Source organism: Hemiscyllium ocellatum, chromosome 9 (genome assembly GCF_020745735.1).
Source record: "Hemiscyllium ocellatum isolate sHemOce1 chromosome 9, sHemOce1.pat.X.cur, whole genome shotgun sequence".
In the NCBI taxonomy this organism is placed as follows: domain Eukaryota; kingdom Metazoa; phylum Chordata; class Chondrichthyes; order Orectolobiformes; family Hemiscylliidae; genus Hemiscyllium; species Hemiscyllium ocellatum.
Genome location: NC_083409.1, coordinates 97,767,960 through 97,794,739, shown reverse-complemented (window position 1 = coordinate 97,794,739; position 26,780 = coordinate 97,767,960). Strand labels below are relative to the sequence as shown.

General features: G+C 41.8%; 1 protein-coding gene across 1 annotated transcript in view; it reads left to right on the top strand.

The window, feature by feature from the left end:
• brdt (bromodomain, testis-specific) overlaps positions 1-26,780 on the top strand; it is a 54,269-nt gene that overhangs the window by 9,517 nt on the left and 17,972 nt on the right. The window contains exons 4-7 of the mRNA XM_060829603.1: positions 6,486-6,646; positions 11,263-11,628; positions 18,148-18,276; positions 19,836-20,015. Of these exons, the coding sequence (XP_060685586.1) occupies positions 6,486-6,646; positions 11,263-11,628; positions 18,148-18,276; positions 19,836-20,015 (836 nt within the window). The remainder of the gene's footprint in view (positions 1-6,485; positions 6,647-11,262; positions 11,629-18,147; positions 18,277-19,835; positions 20,016-26,780) is intronic.

Here is a 26,780-nt window from a genome sequence, read left to right as displayed (position 1 = left end):
CAAGGGATGAACTCAGATCTCTGCAGTTTCCTCATTTTCCCTCCCTTCCTCTTTCCCCCCCCCCACCAAACCTCATCTCGGTCCCAACCCTCAAACTTCGCACCACCTTCCTAACCTGCAACCTTCTTGACCTCTCTGCCCTTACCCTCACTCCGGACAATCACCCTCACCTTAACCTCCTTCCACCTATCACATTTCCAATGCCCCTCCCCCAAGTCCCTCCTCCCTACCTTTTATCTTAGCCTGCTTGGCACACTCTCCTGAAGAAGGGCTCGTGCCCGAAACGTCGATGCTGCCTGACCTGCTGTGCTTTTCCAGCAACACATTTCCAGCTCTGATCTCCAGCATCTGCAGTCCTCATTTTCTCCATGGGACTACATTAGCCTGCATTTTCATAGTAGGCAAAAGTGAGGACTCCAGATGCTGGAAACCAGAGTTGAGGTTAGAATGATGCTGGAAAAGCACAGCAGGTCAGGCAACATGCGAGGAGCAGGAAAATTGACATTTCGGGCAAAAGCCCTTCATCACAATTTTTTTTAGCATAAGTTATAGCTTACTACTGTTATTTGATGTGGCAGTGCACTCAAATATATTGAATCTTAAAATGGTTACAGCACAGGCGGAGTCCTTTTGATGCTCTGTCTATCCTGAAATATTAATCCACTTAGTGCCATTCACCATCTTCCTGGCCTCGTGTGTTTATTTTCATTAAAATGATGATCCAAAATACCCTTGAATGCCTGACCCTGTTTCCTCCATGTAAAGGCATTGCATTCCAGATACCAACCATTTGAATTAAAGCAAGTTTCATCTTGTGTCGTTTGCCTCTTTTGCCAAATTTTAAGTGTCACTTTTTTTTGTCTCTTCAGCAATGGGAATAGTTTCTCCTGATCAGTCTATCCAGGTTTTTCATGACTCTGAATGCCTCTGTCAAATCTCTTGACCATCTCTCCTCGAACAATTCCACATACTAAAGTTACTCCTTTCACTGCTGATATCATACTATTGAGACTTCTCTTTGTTCTCTATAACTAAAGAATAGTACCTAGATAGATTATTAAAGCAAATGACATTCAGGACTTCATTTATTGTGTTCTCAACCAGGTAGACCGGTTGAATAATTTTATGTAAATTTTACCCACGCATATCTTGGTCCTTCTGCTCTTGCACCCTGTTTTAGAATTGTACCCTCCATTTTTTGTTGTCTCCATGTGTTTCATTTCACACTTCTCTGCATTGTTAATCAACCTGTCTAACCTTTGAAATTCTATACAGTCTTTAGCATAGCTCACAATGCTTCCAGGTTTTGTATTGTCTGCAGATTTTTGAAATTGTGCTTTCTACCCTGGAGTCTAGTTGTTATGATGCATCAAAGAATGGGAGTGCTATCACAGATTCCTAGGGAATTCTCTTATAAATCCAGAGAAGACAGAGGGTGGTGGTGGAGGGTAGTTTTTCAGACTGGAGGCCTGTGACCAGTGGAGCGCCACAAGGATCGGTGCTAGCCCCTCTACATTTTGTCATTTACACAAATGATTTGGATGCGAGCATAAGAGGTAGTTAGTAAGTTTGCAGATGACACCAAAATTGGAGGTGTAGTGGACAGCGAAGAGGGTTACCTCAGACTACACCAGGATCTGGACCAGATGGGCCAATGGGCTGAGAAGTGGCAGATGGAGTTTAATTCAGAGGTGCTGCATTTTGGAAAAGCAAATCTTAGCAGGACTTAATGGTAAGGTCCTAGGGAATGTTGCTGAACAAAGAGACCTTGGAGTGCAGGTTCATAGCTCCTTGAAAGTAGAGTCGCAGGTAGGTAGGATAGTGAAGAAGGCATTTGGTATGCTTTCCTTTATTGGTCAGAGTACTGAGTACAGGGGTTGGGAGGTCATATTGTGGCTGTACAGAACATTGGTTAGGCCACTGTTGGAATATTGCATGCATTTCTGGTCTCCTTCCTATTGGAAAGATGTTGTGCAACTTGAAAGGGTTCAGAAAAGATCTACAAGGATGTTGCCTGGGTTGGAGGATCTGAGCTACAGGGAGAGTCTGAATAGGCTGGGGCTGTTTTCCCTGGTGCACCGGAGGCTAGGGGGTGACCTTATAGAGGTTTACAAAATTGAGGGGCATGGATAGGATAACTAGACAAAGTCTTTTCCCTGGGGTCGGGGAGTCCAGAACTAGAGGGCATAGGTTTAGGGTGCAACTTTTTCCACACACAGGGTGGTACGTGTATGGGATGAGCTGCCAGAGGATGTGGTGGAGGCTGGTACAATTGCAACATTTAAAAGGCATTTGGATGAGTATATGAATAGGAAGGGTTTGGAGGGATATAGGTCAGGTGCTGGCAGGTGGGACTAGATTGGGTTGGGATATTTGGTCAGCATGGACAGGTTAGACCGAAGGGTCTGTTTCCATGCTGAAAATCTTTGACTCTCTCAAATGGCTGAAAATCAGCCATTAACTGTTTCCTGTTACTCCTCCACTCTACAATCCTGTTATTTCAAAACTTTTGAATCTGTTGCATAGCACTTATGGAAGTTCATGTAATTTTTTTTTATTTGGGATGAGAGCATTAATTCTTCCATTAAAGGAAACTTAGTTTTATTTTAACAACCTGCTTGAAGGCTTGATTAGAGGTGGTGATTAATGGTGCTGGAACATTGCCAATTTTGCGGCTGCCTTTCAGCACAATTTTCTTTTAAATTTGTAAAAAGGAGTGTGAAAACTTGGCTTGAGAAAGCAAATTCAAATATTTTATGATGATTGGGATGAAAGGATACTGAATTTTGATATTTATTGTAACATTTGTGCTGTTTCATATGTATATAATTAGAAGGTTCCTGTAATTTGTGGCTTAATATATAAAACCATTTTAAGATTGCATTTATGGAGTCAAAAATTTTTCATTAAAATGAGTCATGTATAACTATGTAATTCTGTTCCAATTTCCTCTGAAAATTGTCTTTTTAGTAATGTTATTTACCATAATCATCACCTTCTGGTGAATTCACATTCTAATGCTAATAAGTACTTCTGTTATTCTTCTGGTGATCTTTGTAATTCCTGTACATGTAGAAATAGTTACTGTGGCTGATGCAGTTAAAATACCAATTGCCACTGATGTTAATGGGGTATTTCTTCAACTTTAGGGGTTATACCAATTTGTATGACCACGCATTTCTTCTCTTTACTTCACCTGTTTGGGAATATTATTAGCCTTCATTGTTTTGGAACCATAGATCTTTTACTCCTGGAAAGATGCTATTCAATCCACCCAAGTTAATTCGATGCTAGAGTAATCTAAAACGAATCTTATTTTTCCAAAATACTTCCATTATTATCGACTGTTATCTTTTCCAAATTTCTAGAAACGTTGCAATGTTAACAACCACTGTGTGAATGTGTTGCATTATAGAGTACTTTTCTATTTTGCAATAGCTCTCTGTATAGAGGCTTTGAATTGGAATGTAATTAAAGGTAACGAATAACAAAGATAACACTAATTCCTTAGGGGCTGTGGCAGGACAACAATTAGGAAATGAGTGTGTGGCAGGAGGTTAAACATGCATTTTGCCTTCACAAGATGAGGCGCTTCATGTTTTCAAATTAGTAAAGAAAATGTACTGCAAACATGAAATGGTCTAAAACATGACAAATACCCTGGTTCTGATTGGCTTCATCCCTGGGTTCTAAATGCAGTAGTTAGGGATATTGGATACACTGATTGCAGAATCTAGGCAATTTTGGAAGATCAAGTGTAGTTTCTAGTGGTTCTGCAAAGGTCAGTGTTGGTATCACAACTTTTCACTTTATACATTTAATGAGCTAGATGAAAGAACGGAGGGCATTCTGGCTGTTTGCAGATGATACAAAAATAGATGGTGGGGCAGGTAGTATGGAGGGGGGGTGGGGGGGTGCAAGAAGGCTGCACAAAATTTGAGACAGGTTAGGAGAGTGGGCAAAGAAGTGGCAGATGATAAACACCATAGGAAAGTGTGAGATCATGCATTTTGGTAGGAAGAATAGAGACCAAGACCATTTTCTAAATGGAGAGAAAATTCAGAAATCCAAAGTGCCAAGGGACTGGAGTCCTAGTCCAGGTTTCTCTTAAAGTAAACTTACAGGTTGAATTGATAGTTAGGAAGGCAAATAGAATTTGGCCATTCGTCTCAAAAGGACTTGAATGTAAAAGCAGGTATGTACTTCAGAACCTTAAGGCTCTGGTCAGACCACAATTAGTGTTGTGAGCATCTTTGATCCCCATACCTCAAGAAGGATGTATTGACTCTGGAGCTAGTCCAGAGGAGGTTCATGAGACTGATCCCAGGAACAAAAGGCTTAACGACTTACGAGGAACGTTTTGAGAACTCTGGGACTATACTCAATGGGGCATAGAAGGATGGGTGGGGAGGGGGGAGTGGGAATCTGATTGCAACTTGGAATACTGCTCAGAATGGATAGAGTGGACATTGGGAGCATGTTTCCATTGGCAGAAGAGATGAGAGCCTGTGGGCGTAACCTTGGAGTAAAGGGAAGACCCTTTAGAACGAAGATAAGGAGAAACTACTTTCGCCAGAGAGTGGTGAATCTGTGCAATCCATTGCCACAGAAGTCTGTGGAGGGGCAGGTCATTGAATATATTTTAAACAGATAAATTTTTGATTGCCCAGGGGATCAAAGGTTATGGGGAGAAAGTGGGGAAAAATAGGTTTTTCAGCCCCATCAATCATAATTTAATGTGGAGCCAATTTAAGATGGAGGTGAGGTGGAATTTCTTTTGAGGGTTGAAAGTCTTTGGAATTCTTTGCCACTGAGATCTGTGAGAGCAGATTCTTGTGCATATTTAAGGCTGAGGAAGATTCTTTATCAGTAAGAGAATTTAAAGGTTATAGAGAAAGAGGATGTGAGAATGTTGGGATCAGCTGTGATTCTTTTGAATGGTGAAGCAGACTTAAGGAGCTGAATGGCCTACTCTTCCTATTATGATCGTGAGTAACCTTGAATTAAATCTTGACTATTTCTGCTGAAAGTGTATAGAATTTACAGCGTAAAAACATGATTGACACAGCTGGTCTATACCTGTCACTGGGGGAAAGTGGACTGCAGATGCTGGAGATCAGCTGAAAGTGTTGCTGGAAAAGCGCAGCAGGTCAGGCAGCATCCAAGGAGCAGGAGAATTGACATTTCGGGCATGAGCCCTTTTTCAGGAATGAGGAAAGTGTGTCCAGCAGGCTAAGATAAAATGTAGGGAGGAGGGACTTGGGGGAGGGGCGTTGGAAATGCAATAGGTGGAAGGAGGTCAAGGTGAGGGTGATAGGCCAGAGTAGGGGTGGGGGAGGAGAGGTCAGGAGGAAGATTGCAGGTTAGGAAGGCGGTGCTGAGTTCAAGGGATTTGACTGAGACAAAGTGGGGGGAGGGGAAATGAGGAAACTGGAGAAATGAGTTCATCCCTTGTGGTTGGAGAGTTCCTAGGCGGAAGATGAGGCGCTCTTCCTCCAGCCGTCGTGTTGCTATGGTCTGGTGATGGAGGATTCCAAGGACCTGCATGTCCTTGGGGGAGTGGAAGTGTTGAGCCACAGGGTGGTTGGGTTGGTTGGTCCGGGTGTCCCAGAGGTGTTCTCTGAAACGTTCCGCAAGTAGGCGGCCTGTCTTCCCAATATAGAGGAGTCTGCTGCACCCGATGTGGCCTTCCTAACCTGCAATCTTCTTCCTGACCTCTCCTGCCCCCACCTCCGCTCCAGCCTATCACCCTCACCTTGACCTCCTACCACCTATTGCATTTCCAAAGCCCCTCCCCCAAGTCCCTCCTCCCTACCTTTTATCTTAGCCTGCTGGACACACTTTCCTCATTCCTGAAGAAGGGCTCATGCTCGAAACGTTGACTCTCTTGCCCTCTTGCTGCCTGACCTGCTGCGCTTATACCTGTCGCTGCTCCACACAAGTTTTGTCCAACCTTAATTTATCTCAATGTTGTCAGTATTACCTTTCTATCATTTTCTGACTTGTGTATTTATGTAGTCTTCTGTGAAATGCACAAATCCATTCTTAACTATACTTTCTCATCCAGCTTTGGTTGTCCTACTGTCACGAGTCACTCCATAACTAGTGTCCCATGTCCAGAAACTGTTTTCTAACTTTCCAATATATGGATGCAATGCCTTTGACTTTTTTTCAACAAGGGATCCCAAACTGCCAATGTTACTCAAATGTGGTCTAACAAGTGTTCTGAGCAAATTGATATTTCCTGACCTGCATCAATTCAAATATTTCTACACATGTAAACATAACTACATTAACACAGTTATGTCTAAATTAACTTGTTCCAATTGCAATTGTATCATTTGCTTAGGGATAATCATGGTTGCACTTCTTTTCATGTGTACCTAACCACTCTAGCTTTTACGTGAGTAATTTAATGTTGAAAACTTGGATGGTGGTGTATATATCTCTAGACTGTTATGTGAATAGTTTTGTTCTTGTTATAGTGCCAGCAGTGTCCTCAATTGCACAATCAAAATTATGTCCACCCACATCTGTAGCTGGAAGTCAGAAACCAGTGGTTGCACTACCACCTCAGTCACGAATACCATTGTTGTCAGCCACTACACACACTCCTCTAACACCAACAGGACAGTCTGTTATGAAAGTAAGTATTTCTATATCTGTACAGAATGTTTTTGGAGTTCTTCCCTGCAAAACCTGTTAAAATGGTAGCTGCTTTTGTTTTTAAAACCCTGCGGTCTGAGCAGTGTATCTGTTTGTTTGCCTGTTCAATTTTTGGGTCCTGCCTAACCGTAAAATGAGATTAGTGTTCCACTACAACACCAACATCTGATTTCATTTGATTTATTGTTGTATGTATTTTTACTGTGGAAAGTGTTGTTGTATAGTAGTGCCAGAGTGTGGTAACATCTTAAAACATGCAAAAATAAACCCAAAACAGAATATGAAGGCAGAAAAATGAGTGAGTGTTCAACTTTAAGCCCTCATTTAAGTGCTCCACTCTGGGCATGGGCCTGGTGGCAGGCACAAGTCCCCTTCTCTGCACCACCGCTGCTGGAACAAACATGCAACACTTTGGCGCCATCTTACCTCCACCGATCCCTCACAACAGAGTCCTTGCTGGACCTTGTCAATGCCGATGTCACCAGGGACTGAACTGGACTCCATTGTTGCCATAGGTCTGCTCTGGTAATGTGGAAAATTGCTCAGGTATGTACTATGCACAAAAAGCAGAACAAATCTAATTACTACCAAATCAGCTTGCTCTCTGCCATCAGCAAAGTGATGGAAAGGGTCATCAGCAGTGCTGTCAAGTGGCACTTTCAAAGGAATAACATGTTAAGTTTGGGTTCCCAGGTCCCTTGGTACCTGATCTCATTACTAACTTGTACCAAACATAGACAAAAGAGCTGAATTCCAGAGAGACCAAAGCATTGTCAAGAGGAAGAAGGGTGCTTATGTAACAGTGGGATGTGAAGGCTCTGTTAGGGCACTTCAGAGTTACAAGTTAGGCAGTAGGGACCTAAAGTGAGAGCTAAGAAGAGTCAGGAGGGGACATGAGAAGTCTTTGGCAGATAGAATCAAGGAAAACCCTAAAGCTTTGTGTAGGTACGTCAGGAATGAAAGAATGACTAGAGTAAGAGTAGGGGCCAGTCAAGGACAGTAGTGGGAAGTTGTGCATGGAGTCTGAAGAGATGAGAGGTGCTAAATGAATATTTTTCATCAGTATTCACTCAGGAAAAAGACAATGTTGTCGAGGAGACTACTGAGATACAGGCTATTAGACTAGATGGGATTGAGGTTCATGAGGTGGTGGTAGCAATTCTGGAAAGTGTGAAAATAGAGGAGTCCCCTGGGCTGGATGGGATTTATCCTAGGATTCTCTGGGAATCTAGGAAGGAGATTGCGGAGCTTTTGGCTTTGATCTTTGTCATCATTGTCTACAAGAATATTGCCAGTAGATTGGAGGATAGCAGATGATGTCCCCTTGTTCAAGAAGGGGCATAGAGACAACCCTGGTAATTATGCACCAGTGAGCCTTCCTTTTGTTGTGGGCAAGGTTTTGGAAAGGTTTATAAGGGATAAGATTTATAATTATCTAGAAAGGAATAATTTAATTAGGGATAGTCAACACTGTTTTGTGAAGGGTAGGTCATGCCTCACAAATCTTGTTCTTTTGAGAAAGTGACCAACCACTTTACCCTCATCCACCTGTTTGTGGTCTATAGGGATTTCCGTAAAGCTTTTGATAAGGTTCACAGTAGGCTACTGCAGATAAGAGGCATGGATTGAGGTGGTTTTAGCAGTTTGGATCAGAAATTGGTTAGCTGTAAAAAGACAGGGTGTGGTTGATGGGAAATGTTTATCCTGGAGTTCAGTTAATGCGCTGTACCACAAGGATTTGTTTTGTGGCACTGCTGTTTGTCATTTTTATAAATTTACCTGAATGTGGGCCTAGAAGGGTAGGTTAATAAGTTTGTGGATAACACTAAGGTTGGTGGAGTTGTGGACTGTGCCGAAGGATGTTATAGGTTACAGAAGGACATAAATAAGCTGCAGAGCTGGGCTGAGGTGGCAAATGGAGTTTCATGCAGAAAAGTGTGAGGTGATTCACTTTGGAAAGGCTAACAAGAATACAGAGTACTGGGCTGATCAGATTCGTGGCAGTGCAGATGAGCAGAGCAATCTCTGTCCATATGCATAAATCCCTGAAAGTTGCCATCCAGGTTGACAGGGTTGTTAAGAAGGCGTATGGTGTGTTAGCATTTCTTGGTGGAGGGATTGACTTTTTGAGCCATGAGATCATGTTGCAACTATACAAAACCCTGGTGTGGCCACACTTGGAGTATTGTGTACAGTTCTAGTCACTGCATTATAGGAAGGATGTGGAAGCATTGGACAGAGTACAGAGGAGATTCACCAACATGTTGCCTGGTATGGAGGGAAGGTCTTAAGAGGAAAAACCTGAGGGATTTGAGGATGTTTTCATTAGAGAGAAGGTTAAGAGGTGACTTAATAGAGCCATACAAGATGATCAAAGGATTAGAGTGCCTTTTTCCTCATGGGAGTGGCTAGCACAAGGGGGCATACCTTTTTTAAAAAAAAAATTGAGGGTAAATATAAGACAAATGTCAGAGGTAGATCGTTTTCACAGATCAGTGCAACATTGAGGGCCAAAGGGCCTGTACTGCACTGTAATGTCCCCAGGCCACATTAGAATGTGGTATTGAAGGACTGTAGAAAAAATGGATTTATTGGGAAAAGATATTGGTTGATGTCACATCTAACAAACAAGGCCAATAGTTGCATTGGTTTAACAAATCATCTCAGCACAAGAAATCACTGCACAAGTTCGTTAGGGTAGTTTCTTAGACGACTCCGCCTTCTCAAAGTTGGAAGTCGCATGACACCAGATTATAGTCCATTTGGGTTTATTTGAAATTACAAGTTTTTGGAGCGCTGCTCCTTTGTCAAGTTGGACTATAACCTGGTGTCGTGTGACTTCTGACTTGGTTCAACACAGGCACTTCTGCATCATGACCTTCAGCAAAGTTCTCTAAAGAAATACTATGCAGACCTCCCAAGGTCCATGCCCAGCAACAGCTTCTGAAATTAGCAGAAACTAATTGTGGGCATTGCAGCTGACATGAGTGGAGCTTACCAGTGGCAGCACAGCCACACAGCTTAGAGTGAAGGTTGACCTTTTGCTCCAATGAATGTGTCTCCACCATAAGATCAAATTGTGCAATCAGTGAAAATCCTCAATGTTCAACACCATTTGCTATTCCTCATGCTGAGGAGTTTGTATCTATAATTCTGGCTTAAGTTGTTAAGTGGCAAGTAATATTTATGCCACAGAATTGCCAGGAAATGATTTCCAGCAAAAGAAATCTATCCATCACTATCACTGAAGCTTTCTTTATCAACATCCTATGGTTACCATTCACCAGAAATCAAACTGGCCAGAGCTTGTATCTCATGAGGTTACGACAGCAGGTTAAGGCTAAGTATTCTGCAATGAGTAATCATCTCTGCCCTTAGTGTTTGTCCACAATCTACAAGGCACAAGTCACATGTGTGACTTTCCAAGATGAATGTAGCTCCAATAGCATGCAAGAAACTTAACACCATCTAGGACAAAGCAATCTATCTGATTGGAACTCGGTTCACTTCCTACACCACCAATACACTGACAGCAGTGTGTATTGTCTATAAGATGGCAGTGACACTCAGGCTCCTTCAGTACCATCTTTCAAATCCACAACCCCTACCAGCTGATGCATATGAATGCCACCATCAAGTTCCCCACCACGCTGCACACCATCCTGACTCGGAACTAAATCTGTTCCTTTACTGTCAAAGTCCTGGAGCTGCCTTCGTAACCGCACCACACCCCAGAGACTATTGTGTTTCGAGGTGATTTAACACATCCATCTCCGTGGAAATTGGAGATAACTAATGAAGGCTAGCCTGGCCAGAGATGGTCCACATCCCATGAATGAAGATGCCACCAATTTGAGGGAAGGGCCTGTGACTCCTTTCTCTTGAATCCTACGAGGTGAATAACATGACACTTTTTATTAGTCAAAGTCCTTACAGTATTTCCAGAATAAGTAGTGATTTAAGTCTTGGCAAAGTGTCCCAGAAAATTTCCAAATACATTTCAAAAGGTCTCTTCGAACCTCCAACAACTAGGTAAAGAGTCTGCCTTTTAAAGTAAAGCTCAAATGCTGAGCAACAATTTCTTTGCTCCTCAGGCTGCTGTTAGGGAAATGTATTGACTTTTAATGCTGTCCACCAAAATACTGTGCAGCCTGGATGATTATTAGAAGGCAATGTAGTGAACAGTAAGGCATGTAACTCCACCAAATCAATGTTCTGAACTCTACCTTCTTGAAATGAATTCTTGAGCTAAGTGTGAGCTAAACTGTCTTTTCAGCTCTCCTGTTGGCTACTTTGAAAACTCTCTTTAAAACCTGAAGGAATAATCCTAAATTGGTTTAAATGAAAGCACAAGCCAAATCTAATTATTTAGATGAGGTTACTTGGGTTTTGAGAATTAATTCAAGCACTAGGTTTCAGCAAATGCGTCTGCTTGCCAAACTTTTGTGGGTTTGAATAGGCAATTGGAAATGTTGTAATGGAGAAAATATTAGAATGATGTGAATAGATGCAATCAACTTTAGGGAAAAGGCTTGATCACCTGATGTTTCATTTTTGAACTTGCTGTCTTTAATGTGTTGATTTTTTTCTTTTAAGGCAAAGAAAGGTATTAAAAGGAAGGCAGACACTACTACACCCACTACTTCAGTTCCTACGTTAAGTAGTGGGTCCTCACCAATCCTCTCAGAGCGCAAACCTACAAAAACCTGCTCCCCAGAGAAAAGCAGTCAATTAAGTAAGCCACCCACAAAAGATCTACCAGATTCTCAACAGCATCCAACTGGGAAAAAAGACAAGTTGACAACAAATTTGCAACTTTGCAATGATATTCTCAAAGAAATGTTTGCAAAGAAGCATGCAGCATATGCGTGGCCTTTCTATGAGCCAGTGGATGCTGAAGCATTGGGACTTCATGATTATCATGATATTATTAAGCACCCCATGGACCTCAGTTCTGTGAAAGTAAGTTCATTTATTCTCTTGTCACCTTCCAGATCTTTCAATACTGAATAAATTGGAAAGTGTTAATCTATTTCATGAGGTAGTAAATTTCCACAAACCATATTTTGAATGTGTTCTTTTGATCCTGAATAACCAGGTTAAATGTTTTCAAATTTTGAAGCTGTGATGCATTTCATTGTCAATTTTATCTTAAAGTAGGTTGGTGCATTAACAACAATCATGATTTAGGGTGTAGGTTTGCTCGCTGAGCTGTAGGTTTGATATCCAGACGTTTCATTACCTGGCTAGGTAACATCAGTGGTGACCTCCAAGTGAAGTGAAGCTGTTGTCTCCTTTCTATTTATATGTTTGTCCTGGATGGGGTTCCTGGGGTTTGTGGTGATGTCATTTCCTGTTCATTTTCTGAGCGCTTGATAGATGGTATCTAGATATGTGTTTGTTTATGGCGTTGTGGTTGGAGTGCGTCTAGGAAATCTCTGGCATGTCTTTGCTTAGCCTGTCCCAGGATAGATGTGTTGTCCCAGTTGAAATGGTGTTTTTTTTTCCTGTGTGTAGGGCTACGAGGGATGTGTCTTTTTGTGGCTAGCTGGTGTTCGTGTACCCTGGTGGCTAACTTTCTTCCTGTTTGTCCTACGTAGTATTTGTGGCAGTCCTTGCATGGAATTTCGTAGACGACATTAGTTTTGTCCATGGGTTCTACTGGGTCTTTTAAGTTGTTTTTGTTTGTGTGTTGATGGGTTTGTGTGCTACTAGGATTCACTTGGAGGTTGCCACTGATGTTACCTAGCCAGGCAATGAAACATCTGGATATCAAACCTACAGCTCAGCGATCATACCTACACCCTTAACCTCAACCTGAGCTACAAACCTTGCAACCATCATGATCTGAGCCTTAGGGGGCTATGGAGTATTTACATTGCTTGTTTTATAAGCATGAAATTTGTGTTTGGTGTATTTGTGAAAAAGAGGCTAGTAGTGGTGACTGGAATATGTAGTAAAACATATAAGGTGGGAAAATTCCAAGCGAAACGGATCATGTAAATCATGACCAAATACTGTACAGAGATCTGTGGATGCTGGAGATCTGAAGCTAACAAAGATTGCTGGAGAATGACAGCAGGTCTGGCAACATCTGTGAAGACTGGGCTCAAAATGTTAACTGTTTTCTGACTGTGTCATGCATAATTAGAAATGCTCTCCAATAAGAACATATATTCTGACTTTTTTCCAGTTTGTAACAATATTTTTGAACTACAACTCTCAATTGTTATGTCACTGGGTAAAACTTCCTGCTTAATTTAAACCAGCAACACACAAGATTTATCCTGTGCAGTAATCGGAGGGAGGGTGGGTGGTGGGGGAGAATCTTCAGAACATTGCAGTATAATCTTGTCACCAGAAAATTTGTTTTCTTCATGCTTCCCTCCAATGAGTTGTGGTAAGTTGAAGTATTTCATTGTATTCACTTTAATGTTCCATCTCTAGTGAAGTAATTTTGCATCTACGTCAAGGCCATGATTCATAAATGATGGATTAGTTTCATAATTGAATTACTTGTGTTTTATGTCAGAACTTTGAGACCATTACAATAGTGGTTTGCTGAATGTCCAAACATTAGTTTTGTGGGCATGCAAGAAGAAAATTTAAGTTTGAAACTACTATCTTTTGAGCCAATGATCGTTGACGTTTTATTTGTGCTCATCATTACTTTGCAACAGGAGAGGTTTTGTAGAACTTTTTGTTTTAAAATTTTAATCACAGGTCAAGGTTTCTGATACTTTGATCCATGTCAGTCCTGTTCTTCACCCCTTGTAAAATGTCATTATCTATACTCTTTTGGCATTGCATAAACTTTCAGTTTACTTAAGTTGCATCATGATTAAAATAAGTGTTCTAGGAGACTTGTATCAAGTAGTTTCCAACAGTATCTGCTCATACTGTCTCCGCCTGGAATTTGACCAAAGCTTATAAACTACTTCAACCCAGGCAAAGATTAAAGAAAATAATAAATCTGGATGGAGCACCTGACATCAACCTAGGCACCAAAAACAATCTCAAACCCTGTTAATCCTGCAAAGTCATCTTTGCCAACATTGGAGATTTGTGCCAAAGTTTGGAGACCTGACCCACAGACCAGTTAAGTGGTAAGAGTACAAAATGTACTGCAAGTGGGGAATTTCAATGTCTGTGACCAAGAGTTGCTTGGTAGCTCCACTACTGACCAAGCTAGCAGAGTCCTGAAGGACAGGGCCACTGGACTGGGTTTACAGTATGTGGTGAAGGAACCAACAAGGGAGAAATTTACTTGATCACACCCTCATCAATCTACTTGTCATAAGTGCATTTACTGTGCCATGATCAGTAGTAGAGACCACTGTAGTCTTTCAGAGACAAAATCCCATTACCACATCAAAGATGCCCTTAGACTACATTCCTGATTCCTGAAGAAGGGCTCATGCCCGAAACATCGATTCTCCTGCTCCTTGAATGCTGCCTGACCTGCTGCGCTTTTCCAGCAATACTTTTTCAGTTCTGATCTCCAGCACCTGCAGTCCTCACTTTCTCCTTAGATTACAAATCTTGTTTGGGAAATAGAAACCAGAAAATGGGAATTTGGAGTTTTCTTCACCATTCAAAGGGAAGTGGAACTGTGTGGTCACTTAATGGTTACTCAAGGGCATATAACTTCGCTGGAAGCTAGATTTTGATACATATGCGATTCACTGGTATGAGATGTCAATGAAAGAAAACAGCTTGGAAACGGGGTTTGGGTTGGTTTAAGTGACACTTTATAACAGACCTGAGGAGCAGTACGGACGTCGACCTAGAAAAAAACAAGTGAAATAGGTGCAGATTTTTAATTGGAAAGAAAAAAGATCTAAGACTGCAAAGGGAAAGAAAACTTCTAACACTAGCCAAGACCAGCTATCGAATTGACTGTGTGATGTCAACACCAAAAGCAGCAATGAAAATTGGGAAAAGCTTCCTCATTCCATTGACTTTGAATTTGATCCATGGCCTTTGACATTTTTGTCTGTTTTCTGCCACAGTACTCCTTAAGTGTACTGCCTTATTCATTTGGGGTATAAATTAATGTTTTGATTTAAAGGGGGTAAAGTTTAAGTTTGCATTTAGTAATCTGTTTTTCTCATGTCAGAGAGTGCACTTGTTACAATATTTTTTGTTTTCCTTTTCCATTCTTTAAAACTGTTGAGAATTTCTTTCATCTCAGATGGCCCCAGTCGGGCCTGAACCATCCCAGAGTTTAAAACACTTATATTTCAATTTGCAATGACTGAGAAAAGTGGGACTTCATTTCCAGCATACTATTCCAACTAGGGTTGTCACAAGATCTGCAAGACAGCCACCATGCTAAATGTGCAGACTGAATCACATCTGGCAACTTCAGACTAGGTGTCTATAAAGTGCTGTGAGTCATTAGAGCTGTATTCAACAACCGTCAGTAATCGCTGGGCTCAGCACATTCTCCACTCCACCATTCCCAACAAGCCAGACATTCATTCCTTGTTCATTGAAAAGTGTAAGAAGGCATGCCAGCAATAGCACCAGACATATTTAAAGTTCAGGTTTCAACCTGGTCAGCCTACAACACTGGTCTATTTACATGTCATCCAGTGGAAGCAGGGTTCAAAAGAATGGTTGTGGGGGATCTTAGCCCTATCCTTTGTAGTTTGCCATATTGTGGATGATGGTGGGCAAATAGATAGCTATCAGAAGGTGGAGGCTCCACAAAAATCCACATCCTTGGTGAAAATGGAGCCCAACACATCAGAACAAAAGACGAGCCTGAAGGACTTGCATCATCTGTCGCCAAAGGTGCCAAGTTAAGATTCATCTCTCCCTCTTCCAGAGTCTCCAGCATCATAGATGCCAGCCTTTTACCAATTAGGTTCACTCCATGTGATATCAGTAAGAGAATGAGGGCAGTGGACATTACAAAGGCTATAATTGGTCACTGTGTACCATTTGGATTCTGCCAGAACCACTTGGCTTCTAATCTCATGGCAATTTTGATGCAAACGTGGACAAAAGAGTTAACTCCAAATGAGAGATTAGTGACTGCCCTTGACATCAAAGCCACAGTCAACAAAATAGACATTTTAAAATCCCCAGCAAAATTAGTGTCAGTAGGAATCTGAGAAAGCTTACCATTTGTTGGAGTGACAGGTGACAGAAAGGGTGGTTATGATTGTTGATTAATCATTTCAGCTCTTGGACATCACTACTAGAGTTCCTCGAGGTATTGCCTTGGTCCTAACCATTTTCAAGTGTATCAAAAATAACCTTTCCTCCATTCGTTAATGTCAGGAATGGTGAATGGTGCTGATCATTCTTCAGATACTGAAGCAGTCTGTGTACCAACAACATTTAAAGAAGTTTGACACCATCTAAGCAATCTACTTGATTGGCACCACATTCAACATTTTTAACCTTAATTCCCTTCACCAGTGCACAGTCAACAGTATATCCTATCTACAAGATGCACTGCAGTAACTAACCAAGACTGCTTGCACTTCCAAACCTGTAATGTACCCCTAGAAGGATGAGACAGCTGATACATAGGCACACTACCACTTGCAGGTACCCCTCGAAGCCATAGACCATCTTGATGTGGAAGTATATCGCCATTACTTGTCACTATACCAGAATCCTGGAGTTCCCTTCTTAGCAGCACTGAGCATGTCCCTACATCCTACAGCAGTAGTTCAGCAAGGCAGCTTATTACCACCTTCTCCAGGCAGTTAACAAGGGGCAATAAATAATGACCTAATCAGCAATGCCCATGTCACAGGCAAAGGTTTTTAAAACTCCTTATTTGTTTATCTCTGTTTTGAACTAACTCTTATTGTTTAAGCCCTCAATTTTTGGTAACGTATTAAGCTGTATTAAATTAATCTTAACCTTGTTTACTATTGCCACATAAAATTATTATATTATTATGATTATTATATTCCTGATACTGCTGAATATTAGAAGGAACATGTTGGGGTCTGGTGATTCTGAAGGTGATTGACGTCTTGACTCCACAATTGCCGGCAATCTGTCACTTGATGCCAGAATCAGTGTTGCAAAAGATCTGAGTGACACAGTAAGCAGGAGAAAGGGTTGAACATTTTTCATTGCCATTTTCTGAGCTCTATCCTTGACTTCTCTTGGCAGAGCAAAATAACTAATTCAGAGGTTCTGGACCAAATTAATTCCATCCATATAAAATAATTACTGAGCCACGTTAGTTGAATGGATAATGAGTACATACCCATTGACCTTCTGAACAGTGAACTGGCCATTGTGTCATGACATATTACTAAGACTGGAAATTAACTGATGAAGACCGGAATAATGTTGATACCGGTAATTGTGTAGCCCGCCCACTTCCCCCCCCCTCCCCGGGTTTGGAAAGATGACTGGATAAACTTGCATCAATGCAGTCACCTATTGGATTCAGGATCCCCTTAAAACTGAATAATTTGTTATTTTCTGAAACTTCAGGTTTCCGAAGAAGGATCAATGGACCTGAAATGTTAACTCTGCTTTCTCTCCACAGGTGTGATCAGACCTGCTGAGGCTTTCCAGCAATTTCTGTTCTTGTTCAGATGTCAAGCATTCACAATTCTTTGTTTTAAACTTTTCATTTTGCTTCCTTTTTTTTAAATTAAAAAAAATTCTTCTATTAAGACATCCAGGCATAAACCTTCAATTTACTTAAACTACATGTTGCTGACAGCTACGACAACTGGAGGCTAATTGTTTCGACAGGCAGTGGAAGAGCTTGTGGACAAACAAAGATGGGTTGGTGAGAAGAGACTTATAGAAAACAGGCCAATGACTCGAGTATCTTTTTGGACTACTGTCACCTCCTGTAGCAAATGCAACAGACTGTCTTACCAGAGTCAGTTTCTTGAGCCACATGAGGCAATGTTCAACACAGTTAACTTAAACGTTTGCACCTTGATGCTTAAGACTGTAAAAGAAGGACATCACAGGAACCTGAAAGTGCCAGTATAATGGAGTCAGATTATAGCTTGATTTTGAAACGTAGTAATGAAAAACATCAAAGTGCTTAGTTTTGGCATGATGAATATAACTCCATTATAGTGTTGACATGTTTGATGTGGTCTGCATAATAAAATTAAAACATTTTTCAATGCAATCTGTTACTGCAATTATATTTTTAGTTGTAAGCAACATGACAAAGCTTGTTCTTGACCTTGACCTTGAGTTGCTCCAGCTAGTATCAATGATTTGTGTTGTTACTAAAAATAAGTTGAGGTCAACTAATGCAAAGCATCACACATGAGTTGTGATTTATATTTGATTATTGTGGAGTCTACGTTGTAGATCATTATTCTACTTAAAGCGCGGTTGCAAATTTCAATGACTGTCAAATCCTTATTTTCAGGGGAGGAAATCCAGGCAGGTATCCTGCTCTGAAATCAACAAGGGCTAAGTTTGATATACTTGATACTGTAATAATTCTGTTTCAACTTCTTTTGCAAGAGAAAAATGAACAACCAAGAATACAGAAGTAGCCAGGAATTTGCTGCAGATGTGAGATTAATGTTTTTCAACTGCTACAAGTATAATCCTCCAGACCATGAAGTAGTAGCTATGGGAAGAAAACTTCAGGTAAGAGTTTATGACCATTCATGAAAGATTAATATTAGTTGTGACCGATCCCTGGGTGAGGTTAACCGATTTATTAAGACTCCAGGTGGAATACATCAAATTGTGCAACTCCCAAGCAAAAAAAGGATGAACTGGTTCTCCTCTTGATTCATTCATCCATTTCCTTGGCTGGTCACAAAAAGATTTAATTTAAAAAGGATCCATTATTTTGTAAATGCCTTTTTCCCAGATGTGACTAGTCAAATAAATAAATTGCACATTTTAATAGCTGCTGACTTAAACAGGCTCCTTTGAGTTAATAGAAGAGAGGTTATTAGTTATTAAACACATAATCCATTCCGTACAGAGAGATCAAATGAAGTGAATCCAATAAATTTGCATAAAGATACATAATTAAATCTCCTGAGTTGGGTAGGGCAGCCATGTTGTTAGCCCAGAGTTGACTTTGAGATGCTTGTCTTTGTAGGTCAGCTGATAGGCATTAGGCCTGTTTCCTTGTGGCGAAGGTTTCATTTGCATTCTGACTTTAAGCTCTCTTTTTTTTAATCCCAGTATTTTCATTGAGAAAACTCTTGGGTGATGTAGTTTAAAAATAGTGTTACAACCATATTCATTTTTATTGAAATTCACTTGACGCCCATCAGGCATAACATTCCATGGTCTGTCTTGAGGCTGGGATAGTCAATACAGGCCTTCCAGTCAGTCATTGAACTAAATTACTCTATTTACATTTTCAGTCATATTTTGGCTGTATATCCACATTTTTTAAAAAAAACCAATTGTAATAAAAAGCTGAATTTGTAGTTGAATCTGGGGTTGTGATCCATGGTCATGATAAACCTTTTATAATCAATAGTTTAATGTTTTTCTGAATTACCTAGAAAAATGCTTTGCAAAATCTTATCTCCTGCATTGTAAAACTATTGCCTGCAAGATCATTCATGCCTGTAGGTGACACTGTTTGTAGGAGATTGACAATTAGCAAATAGAACAATTTTGAGTCTTTAGATTCTGTAAATTGAATATTACCATGGAGCAATCTTAATTTTGCACGCCTTTTTGGATCCTCCATCTCCCACCCCACACAAGTAATCTTAATGCTGGGTTAGGTTGAGTGGATGTAATACAAAGGGAGATCCACTGATTACAATAAAATTTCAATGTCAATGTCAAGAGAAATGTTTTTGATTTTATAAATCCTAACATCTTCCTATACTTAAAGTTGTTACACTAGCTTGAATTATTAGGCACATCTGAGCTTTAACAAAAAAATGAATTTTTCATTGATGTTTGGAATGGCATTTGCGGATTCTTAAATGATTTTGTTACCCCAACACATTTATTTCTATGCACTAGTCTATTGAGTTGAAGGCAAGTAATTTAGTGCAGCAGCGTGAGGGAGGATTGGGAGTAAACTTTCATGCTATATTTAATCTAAACTGTCACCTTTCTTCTTCGGTAACATGTAATCATAAACTTACCGAGAAAAACAATCCTTTTGGAAGAAACCCTTTTATACTATTGTCCAGTTAATCTGTATCCACTTTTTTTTAAAACAGGATGTTTTTGAGATGCAATATGCACAAATATCTGAGCCTGTTAAAGCTCCACCATCGGCACAATCCACAACTCATTTTACTGAATCATCAAGTGAAGATAGTGACAGTTACTCTGCTGAAAGTAGCTCCGACAGCTTAATGAAAGAACAGAAGGATCGCCTTGCTCAGCTTCAAGATCAGGTTGAAAAAGAATTTCTAAAAAGAAAAGAATCTTTATTTTTTAAATACAATTTCACTTAAATTATTGTCATAGTACCACTAATCTCTCACTCTGTCACTCTTGATTGTCAAGTGTACAGTAACTGGGCGTTCATATGATTGTAAAACTATGTTTGCCTGTTGGTACTTCATTTTCTTGGGGCATGTTATTCCAAGATTGGTTCCTGATTATTCACGTCTTGAGTTGAGAACATTTCTTTTTCTCTGTGGTTTCATTTACTTAGCTGTTGAGGCGTGTTTTGACTTTTATCCAAAAGCAGAGGCTGTCACTAGTGAGTTACTGTAGCATATTCTCGGTTGAAGCCCCAGCCTCTCTGCCGCTAGGATTTGTATCTGTGACCATTAATGTTTGACTTTTCAAATCTATATCCACACTCCACCATTAGAAACATATATGGATTCTATAAACTTCACCAGTTCTGTTTTGTATTTTTTGGTCAAGGTTAATCCATATATTTGGTTACCATTTTTTTTCAGTTTCTTCATTGCAGCCTCTTGTTTATTCTGCCACTTCATTCTAAAGAACAGACTTCTTTGACTGTACAAAAACACCTCTCACAATCTGCTTACTGGGAGAAATGGTGCGGATTGCCTTAAAAGGAACAACTTTCTTACCACAAAATAGGAAATGGCAATGCACAGGGCAAAGAGAGGGAATGGTTCCTGAAATGTGTTCTCAAGCTTTCTTGCCTGTGGGTTTCCTACTCCAGAAGGATGTAAAGTCTGTTTGGGAATGAAATGGAACAAATGGAGCATGTAACAGTGGGAGAACATTTGGGAAATGGTGATCAAAATATCTTCAAACTTAAGGGTACAAATAGTGCATGACTTGAGTAGTGCTGAAAAAGACACATCCAGTCATCTTGCATTAACCAGGACAACCCTCAGTTCAAGGAGAAAACCAATTTTTGGACTGCATGAGTAAATGTTCACTGGTTGACAAGTGGACTCTAAATGTAGAGGGTAATGACATGGAGAAGGCACTTTTTTTAATGACCAACAAATAGTTGCAGGCTTTGTTTAAATATTAAACGAAGCAGGTTGGCTGTAATTGATCAGGTCATTGCCCTAAGAAATGAACCAGCAAATGGTTGTCACCTGTTTTGTTGAGTTGGAATAGATGCAGTGCATGAACATATTTTCTTGTCTGCAAAGGCAAAGGTCCTGGGTTTTAATATACATAGCTCCCAGTTCATGCAAGCACATTACACATAGGTCCAACTGATGATCCTAAATTGGTTATCAGCATAATTCTTCGTAAACTTCAGATTATCGAGCAAATGTCAAATTTATTAGAGATTAGTATGGCTTTGTGCACGGGAGGTCTTGTCTCTCAAATTTGAGTTTTTGAGGACGTGAAGAAGATATTTGACATGGGTGGGGTAGTGAATGTTGTCTACAGGGGCTTAGCTGAAGCATTTGACAAGGTCTCTCATGATAGGCTGATACAGAAGATCAAGGCAATAGGATTCATGGTGAGTTGTAAGTTGGATGCAAAATTGGCTTGGTCATAAAAATCAGAGGGAGTTGAGTTTTTTTTTGACTGGAGGACTGTGACCAGTGGTGTATTCAAGAATCAGTGCTGGGACCTGTTGGTAATGTATATAAATGATTTAGTTGAAAATGCAGATCGTCTAATTAGTAAACGTGTAGATGACACAAACAGTAGTGGACTTGTGGATAATGAGAAAGGTTGTCAAATAGGATATAGATCAGTTAGAGAGTAGGGCAGAGAAATGGCAGAGTTTAATCCCTGATGAGTGAGAGGTGATGCATTTCGGGAGGTCATTTGCAAGGGGAATGTATACAGTAGATGGCAGGAACATTGATATACAGAGACATCTTGGGTAGCAAGTCCGTAGCTCCCTAAAAGTGGCAACATAAGTGGATGAGGTGATAAAAGGAGGTCTACGGCAGGCTTGCCTTCATTGGTAAGGGCACAGAAGTATAAAAGTTGACATATCATATTGCAGCTGCATTTGACCTTAGTTCGGCCAGATTTGGAGTATTGTATGCAGTTTTGGTCACAGCACTATATGAAGGATGAGGGTGCAAAAAAGGTTCACCAGGATTTTGCCTGGTTGGAGTATGTTCTGTAAAAGGAGGGGATAGACAAAATTAGATTGTTTGCACTAGAGTGTGGGAGGCTGAGGCTTGATACAAGTGTTTAAAATTGGAGAAGCCTGAATAGTGTGGGTAGTCGTACGCCAAGGTACAAATGTGAAAAAATAGGGGACACAGGTTTAAAGTGAGATGAGTTAAATCTTTACACAAGAGGGTAAGTGTTTTGGAATGTGCTGCTAGGGGACTTGGTAGAAGCAGATACATTAGCAACGTCTTAAGAGGCATTTGATTTATTGTAGTCACATGTACCTAATGCAATGAAAAGCTTTGTTTGCGAGCAGTATAGGTAAATCATATAACGCAAGGACGTACAGATTGTAGGGCATTTAGACAGTGTGTTGCATATAGGTTACACTGCGCAGGTGTGAGAACTAAAATCAACATTAACAAGATCAAAATTATTGAAGTCAGAGAATCGATTTAGCAGTCTAGTCATGGCAAGGAAGAAGCCGTACTTGTGTATGTGTTTTCAAGCTTTTGTATCTTCCTGACTGACGAGGTTGTAGGAGATTATTACTGGGATGGGATGTTTACAGCCTTTCCGTGCCAACAAATGTAATTGGAGTCTATGTACGGGGGGCTTCTGTGACTGTCTGGACTGGGCAGACCGTAGAGACTGTAGTGCTGGAAAAGCACAGCAGGTCAGGCAGCATCCAAGGAGCAGGAGAATCGACGGTTCGGGCATAACCCCTTCATCAGAAATGTGGGTTGGGGCTGAGATAACTGGGATGTATTGGCGTTTTGGGGAAGGTAGCTGAGAAAGCGATAGGTGGTTGAAGGTGAGGGAGAAGGTGATAGGTCAGAGGGGCGAGTGATGGACAGGTCTGGAGGGCGGTGCAGAGTTGGAAGCTTGAGACTGGGATAATGTGGGGGTGGGGGGGGAGAAATGAGGAAGCTGTTGAAATCCACATTGATCCCGTGTGTTGTAGGGATTCCTCCTCCAGGCGTCGGGTGGTAACTGTTTGGTGGAGGCAGCCCAGGGCCTGCATGTCCTTGGAGTGGGAGGGGATGGTGGGGTTGGTGCGGGTGTCCAGAAATGTTCTCTGAAACAATCCGCAAGAAGGCGTCCTGTCTCCCGATGTGGTCTCCTCTACATCGGGCTGCAACAGATGCAGTAGATGACATTGACAATAGAAAGTAGGTGCAGGAGTAGACCATTCTGCCCTTCTAACCTGCACCACCATTCGTTATGATCATGGCTGATCATCCTCAATCAGTATCCTGTTCCTGCCTTATCTCCATAACCCTTGATTCCAATATCCTTGAGACCTCTATCCAACTCTTTCTTAAATGAATCCAGAGACTGGGCCTGCACTGCCTTCTGGGGCAGAGCATTCCACACAGCTACCACTCTCTGGGTGAAGAAATTTCTCTTCCTCTCTGTCTTAAATGGCCTACCCCTTATTTGTAAGCTGTGTCCTCTGGTTCGGGACTCACCCATCAGCAGAAACATGTTTCCTGCTGCCAGAGTGTCCAATCCTTTAATAATCTTCTATGTCTCAATCAGATCCCCTCTCAGTCTCCTAACCTCAAGGGTATACAAGCCCAGTCACTCCTGTCTTTCAACAGAAGTTAGTCCCACCATTCCAGGAACTGACCTCGTGAACCTACACTGCACTCCCTCAATAGCCAGAATGTCTTTCCTCAAATTTGGAGACCAGATCTGCACACAATATTCCAGGTGCGGTCTCACCAGGGTTCTGTACAGCTGCAGAAGAACCTCTTTGCTTCTATACTCAATCCCTCTTGTTATGAAGGCCAGCATGCTATTAGCTTTCTTCACTACCTGCTGTACCTGCATGTTTGCCTTCATTGACTGGTGTACAAGAACACCCAGATCTCTTTGTACTGTCCCTTTACCTAACTTGACTCCATTTAGGTAGTAATCTGCCTTCCTGTTCTTGCCACCAAAGTGGATAACCATACATTTATCCACATTAAACTGCATCTGTCCACTCACCTAACCTGTCCAAGTCACTGTGTAATCTCCTAACATCCTTCTCATGTTTCACATTTCACCCTGCTACCCAGCTTTGTATCATCAGCAAATTTGCTAATGTTACTATTAATACCATCTTCTATATCATTAATGTATATTGTAAAAAGCTGCGGTCCCAGCACTGATCCCTGCGGTACCCCACTGGTCACCGTCTGCCATTCCAAAAGGGAGCCGTTTATCCCTACTTTGTTTCCTGTCAGCCAACCAATTTTCAATCCAAGTCAGTACTTTGCCCCCAATACCATGCGGGACTTTATCAAAGGCTTTCTGAAAGTCCAGGTACACTACATCCACTGGATCTCCCTTGTCCATCTTCAGAGTTACATCCTCAAAAAATTCCGGAAGATTGGTAGAAGTACAGTAGATTTATGACAAATGTGGAAGGATCCCTTGGGGCCTTGGACAGAGGTGAGGGGAGTGGGTGTGGGCGCAGATTTTGCACTACTTGTAGTGGCAGGGAAAGGAGTCAGAAGTTGGGTGTGGGCTGGTTAGGGGTGTGGACTAGACGAGGGAGTCGTGGAGGGAATGATCTTTTTGGAACACTGATAAGAATGTTGAGGGAAATATAACTCTGTTGAGGTCCATTTGGAGGTGGCGGAGGGTGATGCTTTGTATGCAGAGGTCGTGTGGGGCGGAAGGTGCGGACCGGGACGGTGGAGGTTCCTCCTTGTATTGGGAGGGTTAGGATTCAATGGTGGTGGTGTGTGAAGTGGAGGCCATATACTGGAGGGCATTGTCAGCCACATGGGAAGGGAAGTAGCGATTGTGGAAGAAGGAGGCCATCTGGGACTTTGAGGCAGATTCAGTCATCCTGGGAATAGATGTGGCGGAGGTGGAGGAGCTGGCAATAAGGGATGGTGTTTTTTTTTACAGGAGGTTGGGTAGGACTTGGTGTAGTCTGAGAACCCCCCTGGTCTTCACCTTCCACCCCACCAACCTCTGCATACAATGCATCATCCTTCTCCACCTCCAAACGGACCCAACATCAGAAATATATTTCCCTCCCCATCCCTATCAGTGTTCCGAAAAGAGAGATCCCTCCGCAACTCCCTTGTCAGGTCCACACACTCCACTCCTGGCAACTTTCCCTGCCACTGCAGGAAGTGCAAAACCTGTGCCCAAACCATTCCCCTCACCTCTGTCTAAGGCCCTAAGGGATCCTTCCACATCCGTCAGAAATTTACCTGTACCTCCTACCAATGTCGTCATCTGCATCCGTTACACCCGGTGTGGTCTCCTGTACAGTGGGGAGACAGGACACCGCCTTGTGGATCGTTTCAGAGAACATCCCTGCGACACCTACATCCACCAACTCCACCGCCCCATGGCTGAACACCTCAACTCCCCCTCCCACTCCGTCAAGGACATGCAGTCTTTGGCCACCTCCACCGCCAAACTGTTACCACTAACACCGGGAGGGAGGAAGACCTCATAATCTGCCTTGGGGCCCTGCAACCACATGGGATGGATGTGGATTTCAACAGCTTCCTCAATTCTCCCCCTCCCCCACCACTCTCCAGAACTGTCCATCACTTCCACCCTCCTCCCCCAACCTATCACCTTCTCCCTCACCTTCATCCACCTATCGCTTTCTCAGCTGTCTTCCCCCTTCCTCTCCCCACCCCCACCCCCACCTTCCCATTTATGTCAGCCCCGACCACAAGCCTCATTCCTGATGAAGGGCCTATGCCCGAAATATCGATTCACCTGCTCTTTGGATGTTGCCTGACCTGTTGTGCTTTTCCTGCACTACACTCTCCACTCTGATCTCCAGCATCTGTAGTCCTCACTTTCTCCTCCTGGACAGTGCACGCTGCGTTCAGTAGTTTCCTATGGACTTAGGCAGAGCAGTAGCTGTACTAAAATATTGTGCACCCAGATAGTATGCTTTCTAAGGTGCATCTGTAAAAGTTGAGAGTCCTTCTGGACATGCCAAATTTCCTCAGCTGCCTGAGAAAGAAGAGTTGTTGTGCCGCCTTGATTATTACATCTGCTGGGAAGTCCAGAACACGTTGGTTATTGTCACTCTTCGGAACGTGATACACCCAACCTTCTTAGCTTCCACACTGTTGACGTAGATGGGGGCCTTTCTTCCTGAAGTCATTGATTAGTTCTTTTGCTTTGCAAACATTGAGAGATGTTATCATTGCAGTACAGCACCAAACTCACTCTCTCTCCTATATTTTGACTCGTTGTTTGAGGAAAGACATTCTGGCTATTGAGGGAGTGCAGCGTATCATCAGCAAACATGTAGATGGCATTTGTTTGGAATTTGTGGCTACCCAGTTGTGGGTGCACAGGGGACTACACATGTATCCTTGGGGGACTCCAGTGTTGAAGGTTATGGTGGATGAGGTGCAGTTGTCTGTATTCACTGATTGTGGTCTTTAAGTCAGGAAACCGAGGATCCTGTTGTAGAGGGTGGAGCTGAAACCTAGGTCATGAAGTTTTGATCTGTCTGGAGGGGATTACGGTGTTGAAGGCAGAGCAGTAGTTGATGAGTAGGAGTCTGACATAGGTGTCTTTGTTGCTTTGATGTTCTAGGGATGAGTGCATGCCTAGGAAAATGGCATCCACTGTGGACTTAAGTCAGTAAGCAAATT